The 21010-nt window shown below is 48.4% G+C and overlaps 1 protein-coding gene across 3 annotated transcripts in view; it reads left to right on the top strand.

Moving 5' to 3' along the window:
• Nucleotides 1-21010, top strand: part of ADCY2 (adenylate cyclase 2) — a 1055565-nt gene that overhangs the window by 254162 nt on the left and 780393 nt on the right. For all 3 annotated transcript variants that reach the window (XM_033929720.1, XM_033929718.1, XM_033929719.1), the window contains exon 5: nt 1003-1151. In XM_033929720.1, the coding sequence (XP_033785611.1) occupies nt 1003-1151 (149 nt within the window). The remainder of the gene's footprint in view (nt 1-1002; nt 1152-21010) is intronic.

Below are 21010 nucleotides of genomic sequence, written 5' to 3'. Positions count from 1 at the left end.
GTTGTTCTGAACTTGTTTGTTTTCTTGAAAATCAATAAAACATATTAAAAAAAAAATATATTCCCTTTATAAATTTAGAAACACGTGTAGATTTCAATCCTATGATAACTGAAGAGATCAGATTTGCAGGTGACACAAAATTATACAATCAATGAAATGGTACAGAGTTGCAAAGATTTTCTGAAAGATCTTCTGAGACAAGGAAACTGGGCATCTAAATGGCAGATGAAACAACATGGATAAGTGCAAAGTGATATATGTAGGGAAGAATAGTCCCAACTACAGGTATAAAAGGCCTGATTCTATAACTGGCACCTAGCTGCACCTATTTCCTAGGTATTGTTCAGAGTGGTTGTCATCAACTGCTAGGTGCTGTTTACAGAATTGCACCTAGCTCACCTAACTTGACTTAGATGTTGCTAGACATCCTAATGTTAGGCACCAGTATATTAGGTCAGGGTTTTTCTAGCCTAATTTACCATCACCTAGCCTAAGTCATACCATACCTATTCTCCGCCCTTAACCACGTCTACTTTATGGGTAGGTGCCATTAGGCGCTGGTAGTCGCCACTCTGAGTTCTGTGTGGAACTCTTAATTAATTGTTTAAATTTTTTTTTTTAATGAGCTTTTAATGTCGTGGTCAGTTACCACACCAATTAAGCTCATTATTCAATTTTGACTTCCATGTGGAGTTCTACTAGACATCTCCAATCAGGGTGCCATTTATAGAATCTGATCCAAAATGTTTAAATGAAAGTACTCTGTAATTCGCCTGTTTAAATATTGGCCAAACCTGTGGCAGGCCCATGCCCCTCTCCAGTGAATACTCTATATTTAGGTGCACCATCATTTTACACTAGTATTTTATATATAAAAACACTTATATGTATAAATTGTTTTATAAAATAGACTCGGAAATTTGGCATCTCAGTTTTGATGACCTGTTCTAGAATTGCCTTGAAAGTGTACAGACATGCTAATAATTTTCTTTTATCTTTCAGGAACGTCTTCTACTTTCACTGCTTCCTGCTCACATTGCAATGGAAATGAAAGCTGAAATTATTCAGCGTTTGAAGGGGCCCAGAGCAGGCCACTTAGAGAACACAAACAACTTCCATAATTTGTATGTCAAGAGGCACACAAATGTGAGGTATCGTACCTAAGACCTGTTAACAAAATTAGAGAAGAAAACTAACATTGCACTGTGATGGAACTCTATTGAGAATCAATAATCAGAAAAGTTGCTTTTTCTTTTTACCTTTTTCTTTTTCTTGTAGAGCGGACCGCGAGGCAGAGGGGAGGAAGGAAGCCGGGTCAAGCAAGGGAGAGACAGAGGGGCAGTGAGGCAGAGGGGCGGAAGCTTGATAGGGGTAGCGGCGAGAGGAAGCTCCACCCACCCCCACCATGTCAGAGGTCGTCTCGGCGCCCGGGCTCCCCCTTAAAAGGGGGCGAGCCAACGGTGCGCGGCCGTTCGGCGAGCAGCGAAGGCGAGCGGCAAAGGCGCTCACCTTAGCGAGAGCGCCTTTGCGAAGGAGCCTTGAGAAGGAGCCAGGAGCCCAGGCAGCCCAGCAGCAAATTCTAACATTTAATTCCTAAAAAAAAAAAAAAAGTACTTTCTTCTCTTCTCTCTCTACTCTTTCAGCTAGCTGCACGCCGAGCACCACTCCTACACACCAAGGGACTTCAGGAACTAGAAAGGAGGAATGAAGGCTGCAGGAACCCAGTGAAGCTTTCCAGTATACTGCACCGAGTTTCATATGTATGACTACCTCCCCTCCGGAAGGCAGGCGTACATATGCGGTCGATGTCAGGAACTGGATAACCTGAAGAAGGTGGTTGGAAGCCTGAAGAAGGAGGTCGAGAGACTGCAGGTGAAGGTCCAGGAGCTGGAGGGACTCCGCACCGTAGAGGAACCGTGCTGGGCAACTGAGGATACCACCAGAGAGAGTCACATCAAGGAGCAGGTTAGAGAGCTCGAGAGATTCATTGAGGAGGCTTGTAGGATGGTGGAGGCGCAGGATCACCAACAAGTCAGAAGGGAAACAACAGATGGAAGACAGCATCCACCAGATGCCGGGGGACAGGAACCAATATATGGAGGACAGTTTCCACCAGATGCCAGGAGGGAAGGACAGATTCCAACAGAAGCCAGAGGGGAAGGACCTTGCGGAGGAACTGAGCAGGCAGAGGAGGCAGAGACCCATCAGAATCCAGAGGAAGGAGTGGCGGATCGAGTCACTGATACAGACCTGAGACCCAAGAGGAAGCTGAGGAAGGGGAAATCTGCAATCGTAGTGAGAGAGGTGGACAGTCACATAGTAGGAGGCAGAGATGACCGACTAGTGACATGTCTCCCAGGGGCGAGAATTAAGGACATCTCCGACAGAATCGAGAGAATCCTGGAAGGAGCTGAGACAGAGGAAACAGCAGTGATAATCCACGTTGGAACCAACGACATCAGCAGAAGGAACCACAACAGGACTACACTGACTGAGCAGTTCAGGACACTCGGGAGGAAACTGAAGCTGAGGACAAGGAAGATTGCTTTCTCAGAGATCCTGCCAGTGCCGAGGGCGGATGCAAGGAGGCAGACCGAGCTGCAAGCAATAAACGGTTGGCTGAGGAGATGGTGCGAAGAGGAAGGTTTTCACTTTGTACGGAACTGGACAACTTTCCTGGGGAAGAACAAGCTCTACAGAAGGGACGGACTGCACCTGAGCACGGATGGGACGAGGAGGCTGGCACACAACATCCAGAATGGCATAGACATGGCTTTAAACTGAGGAGAAGGGGAAAGCCAATAGTCGATCTGACATCGACACATCGGACTAGAGTATCAAACAAGGATACTGAACCGGGAAAAGGCGATAGAGGGATCGAGACTGAGTGGACGTTTTTTGAAAAAAAAACAACCAAGGACGCAATGCAGGGGCCCAGGGAACAAATGAAACCAAAGAGCAGGAAATGGAGGAAACAGCCAGAGCCAGAGGGACATCCAGAAATGGGGAAACAGGCTGAGGACGAGACAGACACACCACAGGAGGGAGATGAGGACAAAAAAGACACACCGCAGGAGGAGGATGAACGAAGCGAGACTCGGGAACTGGCAGCCCATGAGGGGGTAGGCAGGAACACCAAACCACGAGAAAAACCAACAAGGAAGGTAAGCAACCAGGACTTAAATTGCCTATACACAAATGCTAGGAGCCTAAGAGCCAAAATGGGAGAGCTAGAAGTTATAGCCAGAAAGGAGGACATGGACATAATTGGAGTCACAGAAACATGGTGGTCCAAGGACAACAAATGGGATGTGGTCATACCAGGGTACAAACTTTACAGGAGAGACAGGACATACAGGAAGGGTGGCGGAATAGCGCTATATATAAAGGACTCCATTCCTTCAACCAGGATGTAAACAGCAGTAGGGGTGGACAACTTGGAATCACTATGGGTTAAGCTACCAGGAGGAAATGGAGCAGACATAAAATTGGGACTGTACTATCGCCCACCAGGACAACTGGAAACAAACGACCAAGACCTGGAGGCTGAATTAAGGCAGGTATGCAAAAGCAGAAGTGTGGTGGTGATGGGAGATTTCAACTACCCTGGAATAGACTGGAATATTGGACACTCAAACTGCACGAGGGAAACAAAATTCCTGGAGGCTATAAGGGACTGCTTCATGGAACAGCTGGTCACGGAACCAACATGAGGAGATGCCACTCTTGACCTAATCCTCAATGGGCTAGGGGGACCCGCTAAGGAGGTGATAGTACTAGCGCCACTAGGAAACAGCGATCACAACATGATCCGGTGCAAGCTAGAAATAGGAACACCAAAGGTGAAAAGAACCACAACGACAGCACTCAATTTCAGAAAAGGGAACTACGAGGCCATGAGGAAATTGGTGGGAAAGAAACTCAGCAGCAGCTCAGGGAAGATGGAGACCGTAGAAAAAGCCTGGTCCCTACTCAAGGTCACGGTACACGAAGCGCAGAATCTGTACGTCCCCAGGTTTAGGAAAGAGTGCAAAAAGAGTCGAACAAAAAAACCCGGAGTGGATAACAAATGCAGTGAAAAAGGCGATAAGTGACAAGAAAACATCGTTCAAAAAATGGAAAAAGGACCAAACCAAGGACAACCAAAATGAGCACAAAAAGTACCAAAAGGAATGTCACCGAGTGGTAAAGAAAGCAAAAAGAGAGTATGAGGAGAGACTGTCAGAGAAAGCAGGAAACTTCAAACCATTCTTCAAGTATGTGAAGGGGAGGCAACCGGCCAGGGAGGAAGGGGGACCCTTGGATGATGGGGACAGGAAGGGAGTGGTAAAGGAAGAAAAAGAGATAGCCGACAGGTTAAACAAGTTCTTCTCGTCAGTCTTCACGAGGGAGGACACATCCAATATTCCAGAACCCGAGGAGATCATAAATGGAGACCAGGATGAGAAGCTGGTCCAACTATAGGTAAGCTGGGAGGATGTCCTCCGACAGATAGACAGACTGAAGAGCGACAAATTGCCAGGTCCGGACGGCATCCACCGAAGGGTACTAAAAGAATTGAGAAACGAAATAGCGGAAACACTTCGCCAAATATGTAACCTATCCTTAAAAACCGTGGAGATCCCAGAGGACTGGAAAATAGCAAATGTCACGCCCATCTTCAAGAAGGGATCAAGGGGTGACCCGGGAAACTACAGGCCGGTGAGCTTGACCTCGGTTCCAGGAAAGATGATGGAAGCACTGATTAAGGACACCATCTGCAATCACATAGAAAACAATGGGCAGCTGAAGACAAGCCAGCACGGATTCTGCAAGGGAAGGTTGTGCCTCACGAACTTGCAGTTCTTCTTTGAGGGAATAAACAGCCAGATGGATAAAGGGGAATCCATAGACATCATTTACCATGACTTCCAAAAAGCCTTCGACAAGGTACCCCACGAACTGCTGCTTAAGAAGCTGTGGAAGCACGGGGTGCAAGGGGATGTCCACGGATGGATCAAACACTGGCTGGCAGGCAGGAAACAGAGGGTTGGAGTGAAGGGACATTACTCAGAATGGCAATGGGTCACGAGCGGAGTTCCACAGGGGTCGGTGCTGGGACCGCTCCTGTTCAATATATTTATTAACGACTTGGAGATGGGGACGAAATGTGAGGTTATTAGATTTGCAGACAACACCAAACTCTGCAGCAGGGTTAGAAACACGGAAGACTGTGAAGACCTGCAAAGGGACCTAACGAGATTGGAAGAGTGGGTAAAAAAATGGCAAATGAGTTTTAACATTGAGAAATGCAAGGTCATGCATATAGGGAAAAAGAACCCGATGTTCAACTATAAAATGGGGGGATCATTGCTAGGGGTGAGCAACCTTGAAAGAGACCTGGGGGTGATGGTGGACACAACATTGAAAGCATCAGCACAGTGTGCGACAGCTTCAAAGAAAGCAAACAGAATGTTGGGTATCATTAAAAAGGGTATCACAACAAGGACAAGGGAAGTCATCTTGCCACTGTATCGGGCAATGGTGCGCCCACATCTGGAGTACTGTGTCCAGTACTGGTCGCCGTACCTCAAAAAGGACATGGCAGTACTTGAGGGAGTCCAGGGAAGAGCGACAAAACTGATAAAAGGTATGGAAAACTTCTCATACGCTGACAGGTTGGAAATGCTGGGGCTATTCTCTCTGGTAAAGCAGAGACTTAGAGGAGACATGATAGAAACATTCAAAATCCTGAAAGGCATAGAGAAGGTAGACAGGGACAGATTCTTCAGATTGTGGGGAGCCAAAAGTACAAGGGGGCACTTGGAGAAATTGAAAAAGGACAGGTTTAGAACAAATGCTAGGAAGTTCTTTTTTACTCAGAGGGTGGTGGACACATGGAACGCGCTCCCGGAGGTTGTGATAGGCCAGAGCACGATACATGGGTTCAAGGAGGGTTTAGATAGGTTCCTAAAGGATAAGGGGATTGAGGGGTACAGACAGAAGTAGAGGTAGGTTATAGGAATAGCCAGAAACCACTTCACAGGTCATGGGCCTGATGGACCGCTGTGCGCGATGGACCTCTGGTCTGACCCAGTGGAGGCAACTTCTTATGTTCTTAAACAGTGTAACTCTTTTTTTTTGAGAACTTTGGGGACACTAAACATGCAGATTCTGGCACAACACCTTGATATCTGGCCAAGTTTTGCAGTTCCATAGGAGAGGGCCAGAAGCTGTTCCAAGAGTGTGCTAAGGGGCAAAAACAGTGATGGAATAAACATAGAGGGTCCATTTACAGAAAGGTTGGAATCAAAACCAAAATGACCTTCTCAATTTAAACAGGGTATATAGATAGTGGCTAACAGGCTCTAAAAAGGAAATGTTCCCATGTCTCGCTTTCAAGAAAAGTAGACAAATACTAGGGTTAGTAAATGTAAAAGAGTCACATTTAGAAGAACTGGACCTATGAAAATGTAAGAGCTATAATTTCTTCTAACTGGGCAACATGGAGATCTCTCAGTTCCCCAGCAACCAGGTGGAGGATTATGGTTTAAAGATCACATATCAATAAATGCTACCATAATAATGAGTGATTTCAACTACACTGATATGGAATGGATAAATATAACATCAAGGCTTACTAGGGGAGGGGCCTTGAGGTTTGGGGGGTGTCAGCTGTTGGGGGGGTTCAGGGGATCGAAAGGGCCAGCGGCAGGAAGAAATGGGCTTCCCTCCTGTTAAATGTCATGGGGGGTGTCAGCAGGAGGGTGTGGGCATCTCTCCTGCCAATTTCAGGGGTACGTGTCAGGGGGGCCTCTGCTACAGCCAGCTGAGCTGATTGCGACAGGGGTATTTTCCCATCCGATCAGCTCAGCCAGCAGGACTCTCCGAAGCGTAACATAGTAGATGACGGCAGATAAAGACCCGAAATGTCCATCCAGTCTGCCCAACTTGATTCAATTTAAATTTTTAAATTTTTTCTTCTTAGCTATTTCTGGGCAAGAATCCAAAGCTCTACCCGGTACTGTGCTTGGGTTCCTATTGCCAAAATCTCCGTTAAAACCTACTCCAGCCCATCTACACCCTTCCAGCCATTGAGCCCTCCCCAGCCCATCCTCCACCAAATGGCCATATAGAGACACAGACCGTGCAAGTCTGCCCAGTACTGGCCTTAGTTCAATTTTTAATATTATTTTCTGATTCTTGATCTTCTGTGTTCATCCCATGCTTCTTTGAACTCAGTCACAGTTTTACTCTCCACCACTTCTCTCGGGAGCGCATTCCAGGCATCCACCACCCTCTCCGTAAAGTAGAATTTCCTAACATTGCCTTTGAATCTACACCCCTCAACCTCAAATTATGTCCTCTGGTTTTACCATTTTCCTTTCTCTGGAAAAGATTATGTTCTACGTTAATACCCTTCAAGTATTTGAATGTCTGAATCATATCTCCCCTGTTTCTCCTTTCCTCTAGGGTATAACTATTCAAGGCTTCCAGTCTCTCCTCATACGTCTTCTGGTGCAAGCCTGCTATCATTTTTGTCACCCTCCTCTGGACCGCTTCAAGTCTTCTTACGTCCTTTGCCAGATATGGTCTCCAAAACTGAACACAATACTCCAAGTGGGGCCTTACTAATGACCTGAACAGGAGCATCAACACCTTCTTCCTTCTACTGGCTACGCCTCTCTTTATACAGCCCAGCATCCTTCTGGCAGCAGCCACTGCCTTGTTACACTGTTTTTTCGCCTTTAGATCTTCGGACACTATCACCCCAAGGTCCCTCTCCCCATCCGTGCATATCAGCTTCTCTCCTCCCAGCATATACGGTTCCTTCTGATTATTAATCCCCAAATGCATTACTCTGAATTTCTTTCATTGAATTTTAGTTGCCAGCCAAATTCCCCCCATTAAAGAGCCAAAGGGAGACTGTAGGAGCTGTGCCTAATCCTGAGCACATGGTAGAAGAGTCCTGAGCACATGGCAGAACAGTGAGCAGAGAGTGTGCTAGCAGGAAGAAGCAGAGAGAGGAGCAGAGAAGGCGGTGCTAGCAGGGGAAGAGGCGAGAGCTAACTCCACCCACCCCTGACGTCACCAGCCAAACTCCCCCCATAAAAGGGGACGAGGCAAAGGCGCTCGCCTTAGCGAGAGCGCCTTTGCGAAGAGCCTTAAGAAGAGCCAAACTACACAAGACAACGATACCTTAGGGCATCAAGCGGACCTCTCAAACACACTATCCCTTCATCCTAATCGTACAGGCTCTCATACTAACTCACAGACAGCAACCCTCTCAGACATCTCAAACTCTCAGTCTCTCAGACACCCTTATCTTTCAAGCACTAGATACCCCAATCTTCCAACTCTCATACACCCTAATCTTTCAAAATCTCACACCTGCTCACAGACAGATTTTTCTAATTTTCCTAATTCTCTACCTTACTCACAGGCAGACCTCAATTACAACTCAGCAATGGCAGGGAGGACAAGAAGCGCGAAGTCTACAATCAAGACCAGTATTCCAGTCGCTATGGCGATCCAGGAAGCGACCACGGACTGTGTACAGAAGGAGGAGGACCCAGGACGGTGGACAGAGGTCTCTGTGCAGACCGAGACCATCCCCCAGCGCTACACTACAGTCTCTACACAGACAGAGGAGGCCGCGCAGCTGGATGGAGATCTCGTGCAGGAACTAAGGAGCCTCAGGGAGGAGGTGATATGCCTGAGAAGCATCCGAGAGGACGAGACCTTCATCGATGGAGTCGTCCAGGAGCTGTCCCAAATCACCGAGCAGGCCCATGACAAGGCCATCCTCGAGACGCCCAAATCATCAGCTTTGAAACCAACAATTGGGTTACAGGAAATGGCTAGCGGCACTGACTCTTGGCAGCTGGTGACCTCCTCCACGGGCAAACATAGGAGACTCCCCCCCCTTTTTCAATCTCTTCATCTTCTCCTTCTTCTTACAAACAGGGCAGCTATACATCAACCCCTCAACTCACCCTGCGGAACAGATTCCAGATTCTTCAGGAAGGAACTGCCGATGAGGAACAGGAACAGGAGCAGGCCCAACACACAGCTCCATCTCCAGGGACAACTGACCGGCTCCCCCCAAAGAAGCGCAGAGTAATAGTCATCGGGGATTCCATGCTGAGGGGCATCGAGGGACCAATTTGCAGACCGGATATGTAATCTAGGGAGGTCTGCTGTCTGCCTGGAGCCAGGATACGAGATGTCACCACCAGTCTGGATAGACTACTGACGCCTCGAGACCACTTTCCTATGCTTCTTGTTCACCTAGGAACCAACGACACTGCCAGGAACACACCGGAGACCATCACCAGAGACTTTGGAGCACTGGGTGAGAGGCTGAAGTGGACAGGAGCGCAGGTGGTTTTCTCATCGATCCTCCCAGTTAGAGGCAAGGGAAGAGCCAGAGATGAACATATCCTGAGGATGAACGAGTGGCTACAGGGATGGTGCCGGGATATGAACTTCGGATTCCTAAACCATGGGGAAGCACTACAAGGACTTCAGGGACCAGACGGACTCCATCTGACCAGTAGGGGTAAGAACGTCTTCGGACACCGACTAGCCCGCCTGCTTCACAGGGCTTTAAACTAGGTAAGTTGGGGGAGGGTACCCATTCACATATTAGTGCAGAAAGGTGAGGTGAGGTGAGTCGAAACTCAGCTTCCATGTCCAAGGTAAGTACCCACATTGCAAACAGTTCTTTAGGAGTCACACCGACTCGGGTAGGATACGCCTCACAGGGACTTAGCAAACACAAGATATGGAGGGCCATGTATGTCAATTGTGACCGGGCCTGTCCCTGAGTAGGTGGGAAACCAGGCTCAGACCACAGGTAGATTTATTAATGCGCCTTTTATATGGTTGCATGAACAAAAACCCGGAGATCGGATTTCTAAGGAACTGGAACCAGGTTTATTCAAGTTTTCCCAAAAAAACAAAACCAAAACAAAAACATGTTGGAACATATAGCACGTTCTTCACATTTTCCTTCACAAAGCATAACAGGGGCTTCAGTCCTTGTGCCCTGCCTGGAGCTTCCCGGTCCATAAAATAAAGCAGGTTAATATCCCAAACCTCCCAACAAAAACCAAGCAAAGGTTTGGCTTTCAAATTCTCCCCCACAAAAATGTGTCCAGGGTTAATGACCGTAGCCAAGCCCAACCTGGGCTAACTCTTAGGAGCTTCTTACCCCTCCAAGTCCTCCAGAGGTAAGGCAACTAAAAAGTTTTAACAATTACTTTTCAATTGGGCAGAAGTGCCCTGACCCTGCTTCAAACACTGCTAGTGTCCAGGGCTTCAATTAGCCTAGACTGGCTTATTGAGGAAAGAGGCAAGACCTCTCATATCTCATACTCCCCTAAGTCCATGTCTTCCCCGGGCTCACTCTCCCCAGGAAGGCTGTTCATTCCCCAGTCCATAGATCCATAACCCTGGCTGCTTCTCCACCCTGTGCCTTCGGGCTGCTCCCAACCCCCGTCTTGCCTGGGTGTTAGCTCCTTGCCAACCGGTCCTTTCCACCGTCCCTCCCTTGGTGTACCCTCCCGGGGTTTGTACAGCTAGGCAAGGTCGCGACCAGGGCCTTCAATCTCCCACCTGCTGGGTTGTCTCCTGGATAGCACACGGGGCTGAAAAACAGGAACTCCTTGGAAGGTGCACTCCCTGCTGGTGGCTGGCTGATTGTGATTAGCCCCAGCTGAGCTCCCCAACTGATTTCCCCTTGTTGGTATTTGAGGCTTTCTGACCTGCATACCTCTAGTGTTAACCCCACCCCCTCTTGGGTTGGGTTTAGGTTTCAGAGAAGGAGGAAAGGAGTAATAGGGGGAAGAATTTGGTTCAAGTACCCTCCCCCTCTGGCTCTTAGGCTGGGATATGACCGGGTTTTTCTCTTCCCTTTCTGGCTGTGCCGGCTCCATGCCAGGTTTTCTCGGGCCCAGGGCAGGGTGCATGCTGGGTTTCGTAGTTCTTTTGGCTGGGCCAGGGGCTTCCCTGTCACATAATGCACACAGTTTAGGTAAGAAAATTCTAGAATTAGAGGCTGAAATAAGGAATGCCGACCTAGATGTGGTGGCAATATCTGAAACTTGGTTCACAGACTCACATGGGTGGGATATGGCTATACCTGGCTACAATCTACTTCGTCAGGACAGAGAGGGCAGGTTAGGAGGGGGGGTAGCTCTATACATTAAAGAGGACATCAAAACCACCAGGATCACAGATGTCAAGTACACCGGGGAGTCCCTCTGGGTAAACCTGGCAAGAGGCAGAGAAAAATGCCTGTATCTAGGTGTGGCATACAGATCCCCAAGACAACTGGAAGACATGGATGCAGAATTAATTGAAGACATAGAGAATATCATTCTACGAGGAGAAGCTGTACTGCTAGGGGACTTCAATATGCCTGATGCAGACTGGAACTTATTTTCAGCGACAACCAGCGGTAGCAGGAGGCTCTTAACCTCCATAAAGGGAGCACATCTCAAACAAATGGTAACGGAGCCCACTAGGGCCCAGGCGATCCTCGACCTGGTACTCACCAACGGGGAAAGCGTCTCAGTAGGAGATACGCTAGCCTAGAGAATGACACGGGGAAAAAATCTGTCCCCGCCACTGCCCCGTCCCCGGCCCACCATCATCTGCACCGCCCCGTCACCGCCGTTCCGTCACCGTCACCGCCATCCCTTTCACCGCCCCGTCACCGCCACTGCCATCCCATTCACTGCCCTGTCACCGTCCCCGCTGCATCCATATAAGCCTTAGTACTGTAATATTTAGCTTATTCCTTTCTTATAAATCAAAGTTCCTGCTGCTGAACTAGAGAAAGAGATGTTCAGCTGGCAGGGCTTTGTTTATAAATTTTTATCAACACAACTAATATACTACTTTATCCTAAAGCAAAAAATAAATAAATAGAATTTTTTTTTCTACCTTTGTTGTCTGGTTTCTGCTTTCCACATCTTCTCATTCAATTCCTTCCATCCACTGTGTGTCTTCTCTCTGCGTCTTCCATTTGCTGTTACTGTGCCTCTCCCTTCACCCCCCCCCCCCCCAATTGGTCTAGCACTCATCTTCTTCCCTCCACTCCCCCATAGTCTGGCATCTGTCTTCTTCCCATTCTGTCTTCCACATTTCCCTTCAGGGTCTGTTCCTTTCCACCCTCCTTCAATGTCTGTCCTATTCCTTTCCACCACCACCCTTCCCTCCCTCCTTTACCATCTGTTCCTTTCTACCACCTTTCAGCTCCTCTCGCGTGGCCTATCTATCTACCTTCCTCCCTCTTATTTTCATGGCACGTTACAATGTAATTTGTGCAAGCCACTGGAGCCTGCAAGCTCGGTCCCTGTCCCATCCCCACAAACCATCTCGCTTCTGTGCTCCTATTTTCCCCATTTCTAATATCTCCCCTATGTATCTGCCATTGCCCCCCCCCTGTGTCCATATACCATCCCCATGGCATGTCCCCTTTATGTCTCTGTCCCTATGCCCCATGCACATAATTTCCCCTCTTTCTGTTACCTTCCTGTGTCCAGATTTCCCCTATCTTCCTCTTCTATACCAGTGTGTCTCTTCTTTTAACCCCATCTAGCTTTTTTCCCTCTTTCTCCCCCCCCCCCTGCTTCTAGCATCTGGCTCACCTGCCTGTCCTTCCCTTTCTTTCCTGCTGTGGGTTTTTCTTTCCGTTTTCATCCCCTTGGCCCAGAATCCTTTTCCCTTTCACTCCCTCCTTCCAGTTTAAGAACATAAGAACATAAGAAGTTGCCTCCACTGGGTCAGACCAGAGGTCCATCCTGCCCAGCGGTCCGCTCCCGCGGCGGCCCATCAGGTCCGCGACCTGTGAAGTGGTTACTGACCACTTCTATAACCTACCTCAAGTTCTATCTGTACCCCTCTATCCCCTTATCCTCCAGGAACCTATCCAAACCTTCCTTGAACCCCTGTACAGAGTTCTGGCTTATCACCTCCTCCGGAAGCTTGTTCCATGTGTCCACCACCCTCTGGGTAAAAAAGAACTTCCTAGCATTTGTTCTAAACCTGTCCCCTTTCAATTTCTCCGAGTGACCCCTAGTGCTTGTGGCTCCCCACAGTTTGAAGAATCTGTTCTTATTCACTTTCTCTATGCCCTTTAGGATTTTGAAGGTTTCTATCATGTCCCCTCTAAGTCTCCTCTTCTCCAGAGAGAACAGCCCCAGCGTTTTTAACCTGCCAGCGTAAGAGAAATTTTCCATACCTTTTATCAGTTTAGTCGCCCTCCTCTGCACTCCCTCGAGTACCGCCATGTCCTTTCTGAGGTACGGCGACCAGTATTGAACACAGTACTCCAGGTGCAGGCGCACCATTACGCGATACAGCGGCATGATGACTTCCTTCGTCCTGGTTGTGATACCCTTTTTGATGATGCCCAGCATTCTGTTTGCTTTCTTTGAGGCTGTCGCACATTGCGCCGATGGTTTCAGTGATGTGTCAACCATCACCCCCAGATCCCTTTCAAGGTTACTCACCCCTAGCGGTGTTCCCCCCATTTTGTAGTTGAACATCGGGTTCTTTTTCCCTACATGCATGACTTTGCATTTCTCTACGTTAAAACTCATTTGCCACTTATTTGCCCAGTCTTCCAGTCTCGTTAGGTCCCTTTGCAGGTTTTCACAGTCTTCCGTGTTCCTAACCCTGCTGCAGAGTTTGGTGTCATCAGCAAATTTGATAACCTCACATTTTGTCCCCGTCTCCAGATCGTCAATAAATATATTGAACAATAGAGGTCCTAGCACCGACCCCTGTGGAACTCCGCTCGTGACCCATTGCCAGTCTGAGTATTGGCCCTTTACTCCAACCCTCTGTTTCCTGCCTGCCAACCAGTGTTTGATCCATCGGTAGATATCCCCTTGCACCCCGTGGTTCCACAGCTTTTTTAGTAGCCGTTCGTGAGGTACCTTGTCGAAGGCTTTTTGGAAGTCAAGGTAAATGATGTCTATGGATTCCCCCTTATCCATCTGGCTGTTTATTCCCTCGAAGAAGTACAGCAAGTTTGTGAGGCACGACCTTCCCTTTGCAGAAGCCATGCTGGCTCGCCTTCAGTTGTCCATTTTTTTCTGTGTTCGCAGATTGTGTCCTTTACCATTGCTTCCATCATCTTTCCCGGAACCGAGGTCAAGCTCACAGGCCTGTAGTTTCCCAGGTCACCCCTTGATCCCTTCTTAAAAATGGACGTGACATTTGCTATTTTCCAGTCCTCTGGGATCTCTCCAGTTTTTAGGGAGAGGTTACATATTTGGCGAAGGATGATTTCTTGTTGCTTATCGCCTTATTAACTGCAGTTGTTATCCATTCTGGGTTTCTAGTTCGATTTTTTTTGCACCCTTTCCTGAACCTTGGGACGCACAGGTCTTGTGCCTCGAACACTGTGCCTTTAAGCAGTGTCCAGGCTTCCTTTACGGTCTTCATCTTCCCTGAGCTGTTGCTGAGCTTTTTTCCTACCATTTTCCTCATGTCTTTGTAGTTTCCTTTTCTGAAGTTGAGTGCTGTCGTTGTGGTTCTTTTCACCTTTGATGTTCCCATGTTTAATTTGTACTGGATCATGTTGTGATTGCTGTTCCCTAACGGTGCTAGTACCACCACTTCCTTTGCGGGTCCTTCTAACTCGTTGAGGATTAGGTCTAGAGTGGCATCCCCTCGCGTTGGTTCCGTGACCAGCTGCTCCATGAAACAGTCTCTTATCACCTCTATGAATTTAGTTTTTCTCGTGCAATTTGAGTGCCCAATGTCCCAATCTATTCCCGGATAGTTGAAATCCCCCATAACCACCACCCTTCCACTTTTGCACACCTGCCTCAGTTCGGCCTCCAGGTCCAGGTCGTTTGCTTCTGGCTGTCCTGGTGAGCGATAGTAAAGTCCCAATTTGATGTCAGCTCCTTCCCCTCCTGTTAGCTTAACCCATAGTGACTCCAGACTGTCTGCCCTTATTGTTGTTTCTGATCTGGATGAAGGAATGTAGTCCTTTATATACAGTGCTATTCCTCCCCCCTTCTTGTGCGTCCTGTCCCTCCTGTAGAGTTTGTACCCTGGCAGGGCCACATCCCATTTGTTGTCCTCTGACCACCATGTCTCTGTGATTCCTATTATGTCTATGTCCTTATTTCTGGCTATAACTTCTAGCTCCCCCATTTTAGTCCTTAGGCTCCTAGCGTTTGTATATAGGCAATTTAAGTCCCTGTTAGTTTCCTTTTCTTTTGGGTCTACTCTTGATTTGATGCTCCTGCTGGTCGCCCGCTTCTTTGATCTTTGATAGCCCTCTGGTTCCGGCTGTGTCCTCCATGTCTTGCTCTTTAGCTCTACTTTCCTCTTGGGTCCCTGTACTGTATCCTTGGGTTTATGTCCATAAAGTGTCCATTTTGCCTCTAGTCCACTATCTTCCTTTCCTGTTTCAGTATCCTTGCTCGATACTGTGGTCCGATGTGTCGAGGTCAGATCGACTCTCGGCTTTCCCCTTGTTATCAGTTTAAAGTCATGTCTATGCAGGTCTGGATGTTACATGCCAGCATCCTCGTCCCAGCCGTGCTCAAATGCAGTCCGTCTCTCCTGTAGAGCTTGTTTTTCCCCAGGAAGGTTGACCAGTTCCGTACAAAGAGGAAACCTTCCTCGTCACACCATCGTCTCAGCCATCCATTTGTTGCTTGCAGCTCGGTCTGCCTCCTCGCATCTGCCCTTGGCACTGGCAGGATCTCTGAAAAGGCTATCTTCCCTGTCCTCAGCTTCAGCTTCCTACCCAGGATCTTAAACTGCTCGGTCAGTGTAGTCATGTTGAAATTTCTTCTGCTGACGTCATTTGTTCCGACGTGGATTATCACTGCTGTTTCCTCTGTCTCAGCTCCCTCGATGATTCTCTCAATTCTGTCGGAGATGTCCTTTGTCCTTGCCCCTGGAAGACATGTCACTAGGCGATCCGCTCTGCCTCCTGCTATGTGACTGTCCACCTCTCTCAGGATTGAGTCTCCCACCACGATAGCAGATTTTCCTCTCCTCAGCTTCCTCCTGGGTCTCAGGTCTGTGTCAATGATTGGGTCCTCCAATCCTTCCTTCTCCTGATTTGTTTCTCCGCTAGGTTCCTCTCCCTCGGCTCCTGGTGGGTCCTGGTGGCTCCTGGCGGGTCCTGTTCTCCATCAGTTTGTTCCCTTCTGAAGAGCGGGTGTTCCTGTGTTTCTACCATCTTGCAGGCCTCCTCGATGAATCTTTCGAGCTCCCTGACCTGTTCGTTGAAGTGGTTCTCTCTGGTGGTGTCCTCAGTTGGTTCAAGCTCCCTTGGTTCCTCTATGGAGCGGAGTCCTTCTAGCTCCTGTACTTTGATCTGCAGTCTCCCGACCTCCTTCTTCAGGCTAGCCAGTTCCTGACATCGACTGCATATGTAGGCCTGCCTCCCAGAAGGGAGGTAGTCATACATGTGACAATCAATGCAGTATACTGGGAAGCTTCACTGGCCTTCTGCTGCCTCCATTGTTCCTTCCTTGTGATTTAAGTCCCTCGGTGCGCTGGAGTTTGTCTGATGTGTAGCTAGGTGTAGAAATAGAGATAGAAAAAAAATAATGAGAATATAAGAAAGAATATTTTGTTTTTTTTTTTAATAAGAAGTTATTAAAGAAGATTGAATTTGCTGCTGAGCAGCCTGGACCCTTGGCTCCTTCTCTCGGTTCCTACGCAAAGGCGCACTCACTAAGGCGAGTGCCTTTGCCGCTCGCCTTCGCCGCGCGCCGAACGGCCGGGCGCCGTTGGCTCGCCCCCTTTTAAGGGGGAGCCTGGGCACTGAAGCAACCTCTGACGCGGTGGGGGTGGGCGGAGCCTACTCTCGCCGCTACCCCGATCAGTCTTCCACCCCTCCTGGCTCGATCCTGTCCTCTGCCTTGCTGCCCTGGTGTCTCCTCTCAGCCCTGGCTATCTCCCTTCTGCCTCCCGATCCTGTAAGTAGAGAAACAAGCAAGTTAGAACGCCGCCGCGGTCTGCCTCGTGCTCAGGCTTCCTGCCTTTTAAGGGGGAGCCTGGGCACTGAAGCGACCTCTGACGCGGTGGGGGTGGGCGGAGCCTACTCTCGCCGCTACCCCGATCAGTCTTTCACCCCTCCTGTTTGAGCCGGGAACACGGGCAATCGCACGGTCCTCGCAGCCCCCACCCGCCTGCCCAATCGATCATAGTGATTAGCCAGCTCTCTCCCGTCTCCTCACCTTAGTTTGCGGGCTTTCTTTTTCGGCGACCTGCACGCTTTCCCAAGGATCCCCCACACGCCTGCCCAATCGATCGTAGTGATTAGCCAGCTCTCTCCCTTCTCACCTTAGTATGCAGGCTTTCTTTTTTGGCGACCTGCACGCTTTCCCAAAGAGCCGCGCACGTGCGGCTGCTCAGTGTTCAATCTTCTGCTCTGCTGCAATTTCCTGTTTCCTGTTGCATCAGAGCAGAAGATCGAAACTGAGCAGCAGCGGGTGCGCGGCTCTTTGATAGCGTGCGGGTCGCCGAAAAAGAAAACCTACAAACTAAGGTGAGGAGAAGGGAGAGAGCTGGCTAATCACTAGGATCGATTGGACAGGCGGGTATGGGCTGCGGGGACCGCGCGATCCTTCATGCCTCACTGCGGGGACAAGACCATTCACCGCTCCACGGGGCTGTGAATGGCCTTGTCCCCGTCCCCACAGCGACTGCTAGTTTTCTTTCCCCGTTTTAGGCGGGTTACCCGCGGCTAAATGTGGTGGCCGCGGGTAAACCGCCACCATGTCATTCTCTACGCTAGCCTCCAGCGACCACAACATAGTATGGTTCAACCTTAGGAAAGGCTTCCCTATATCAAACACGAAAACAAAGGTACTCAATTTCCGGGGCACAGACTTCGCACGCATGTGAGATTTCATCCATCGGACGCTGCAGGACCAAGCGGAGACCGATGATGTAGAAGCTAAGTGGGTAACACTGAAATCAACCATACATGAAGCAACTAGCCGCTTCATAAAATCAGTAAATAAACGACAAAGAAACAATAAACCCCAATGGTTCACTGCGGAGATCTCGCACCTCATTAAGGAGAAGAAAAAAGCGTTTCTCTCCTACAAGTGCACGGAGAAAAGAGAGGCAAAGGTAGAATATAGGTCTACAGCGGTCAAAATGGCAGTTAGGGAGGCAAAACTTTGAGTGGAAGAAATTCTGGCAAAAAACATTAAAAAGGGGGACAAATCCTTCTTCAAGTATATTAGTGACAGAAAAAGGAACACAGGCGGGATAGTACACCTTAGAAGACCGGACGGAAGTTACGTGGAAGCAGATTCCAATAAAACCGAACTACTGAATGAATACTTCTGCTCAGTCTTCACCTGTGAGGCACCGGGACACGGTCCGTAGTTGAAGGCAACACAAAGCACAGAAGACCCGTTTCAGAATTTTGAGTTCACACCAGGTGAAGTTTACAGTGAACTGGCAAGACTTAAGGTGAACAAAGCCATGGGACCAGACAATTTGCACCCAAGAGTGCTCAGAGAATTGAGCGATGTCCTGGCGAAACCGTTGGCTGAGCTATTCAATCTCTCCCTAAGTAAGGGGAAAGTTCCCCTGGACTGGAAATTAGCTAATGTTGTTCCTCTGCATAAAAAGGGTTGCAGGGCAGAGACTGCGAATTATAGACCGGTGAGTCTCACATCAATAGTGTGCAAACTCATGGAAACACTAATTAAAAGCAAATTGGACACGATCTTGAATGAAGGGAATCTTCGGGATCCCAGTCAGCATGGATTCACCAAGGGTAGGTCCTGCCAATCCAATCTCATCAGCTTCTTTGACTGGGTAACAAGAAAGTTGGACTTGGGAGAGTCTTTGGACGTCGTGTACCTGGACTTCAGTAAAGCTTTTGACAGTGTCCCACACCGCAGGCTGCTAAGCAAGATGGAATCGATGGGGTTAGGAGAGACACTAACTGCATGGGTCAATGATTGGCTGAGTGGCAGACTCAGAGGGTGGTGGTTAATGGTACCCTCTCTAAAACATCGGAGGTGACGAGTAGAGTGCCGCAGGGCTTGGTCCTGGGTCCACTCCTTTTCAACATATTCATAGGCCATTAGGGCATAGACAGGGGGTGGGTAAGCAGAGTGGGCAGACTTGATGGGCTGTAGCCCTTTTCTGCCGTCATCTTCTATGTTTCTATAGGGGATCTGACTCAAGGGCTTCAAGGTAAAATAACACTATTCGCCAATGACGCCAAACTATGTAATATAGTAAGTGAATGCAGTTTACAGAATTATATGGCGCAGGACCTGCTTACATTGGAAAGTTGTTCCTCAACCTGGCAGCTAGGCTTCAATGCTAAGAAATGTAAGGTCATGCACCTCGGAAGCGGAAATTCATGCAGGACGTACTTCTTGAACGGAGAAACTTTTAACTAGGACTTCAGCAGAACGAGATTTAGGAGTAATCATCAGTGCAGACATGAAAACTGCCAATCAAGTGGAGAAGGCTTCATCTAAGGCAAGGCAGATATTGGGTTATATCAATAGAAGTTTCGTCAGCCGAAAGCCTGAAGTCATAATGCCATTGTACAGGGCCATGGTGAGACCTCATCTGGAGTACTGTGTGCAATTCTGGAGGCCACATTACAGTAAAGATGTGCGCAGAATTGAATCAGTTCAGCGGACGGCCACCAGGATGATCTTGGGGCTCAAGGGTCTCTCGTACGAAGAGAGACTGAACAAATTGCAGCTCTACACTCTCGAGGAACGTAGGGAGAGGGGAGACATGATCGAAACATTTAAGTACCTCACGGGTCGTGTCGAAGTGGAAGATGATATTTTCTTTCTCAAGGGACCCTCGGCCACAAGAGGGCACCCGCTCAAACTCAGGGGCGGAAAATTTCATGGCGACACCAGAAAGTATTTCTTCACAGAGAGAGTGGTTGATCATTGGAACAAGCTTCCAGTGCAGGTGATCGAGGCAGACAGCGTGCCAGACTTTAAGAATAAATGGGATACCCATGTGGGATCCCTACAAGGGTCAAGATAAGGACATTGGGTCATTAGGGCATAGACAGGGGGTGGGTAAGCAGAGTGGGCAGACTTGATGGGCTGTAGCCCTTTTCTGCCTTCATCTTCAATGTTTCTATGTTTAGACCATTCGTCTAACTTTTGCAGATCCTTTTTCATATTTTCCACTCCCTCTTCGGTGTCTACTCTGTTACAAATCTTGGTATCATCTGCAAAAAGGCACACTTTTCCTTCTAACCCTTCACAAACATATTGAACAGGATTGGCCCCAGCACTGATCCCTGAGGGACTCCACTATTCACCTTTCCTTCCTTCGAGCGACTTCCATTAACCACCACCCTCTGGCATCTGTCCGACAGCCAGTTTCTGACCCATTTCATTACTTTGGGTCCTAACTTCAGCCCTTTAAGTTTGTTCAACAGCCTCCTATGAGGAACTGTATCAAAGGCTTTGCTGAAATCTAAGTAAATTACATCTAGCATATGTCCTCGATCCAGCTCTCTGGTCACCCAATCAAAAAATTTAATCAGGTTCGTTTGGCACGATTTACCTTTTGTAAAGCCATGTTGCCTCGGATCCTGTAACCCATTAGATTCAAGGAAGTACACTATCCTTTCTTTCAGCAACACTTCCATTATTTTTCCAACAACTGAAGTGAGGCCTGTAGTTTCCTGCTTCATCCCTGTGACCACTTTTATGAAGAGGGACCACATCCGGTCTCTTCCAATCCCCAGGAATCACTCCCGTCTCCAGAGATTTGTTGAACAAGTCTTTAATAGGACTCGCCAGAACCTCTCTGAACTCCCTTAGTATCCTGGGATGGATCCCGTCTGGTCCCATCGCTTTGTCCACCTTCAGTTTTTCAAGTTGCTCATAAACACTCTCCTCCGTGAACGGCGCAGAATCTACTCCATTTTCTCATGTAACTTTGCCAGCCAATCTCGGTCCTTCTCCAGGATTTTCTTGTGTGAACACAGAACAGAAGTATTTGTTTAGCACATTTGCTTTTT

Source organism: Geotrypetes seraphini, chromosome 2 (assembly GCF_902459505.1).
Source record: "Geotrypetes seraphini chromosome 2, aGeoSer1.1, whole genome shotgun sequence".
NCBI classification, from domain to species: Eukaryota; Metazoa; Chordata; class Amphibia; order Gymnophiona; family Dermophiidae; genus Geotrypetes; species Geotrypetes seraphini.
Note: the sequence above shows the minus strand (reverse complement) of the source record. Positions and strands in the feature narration are given on the sequence as shown.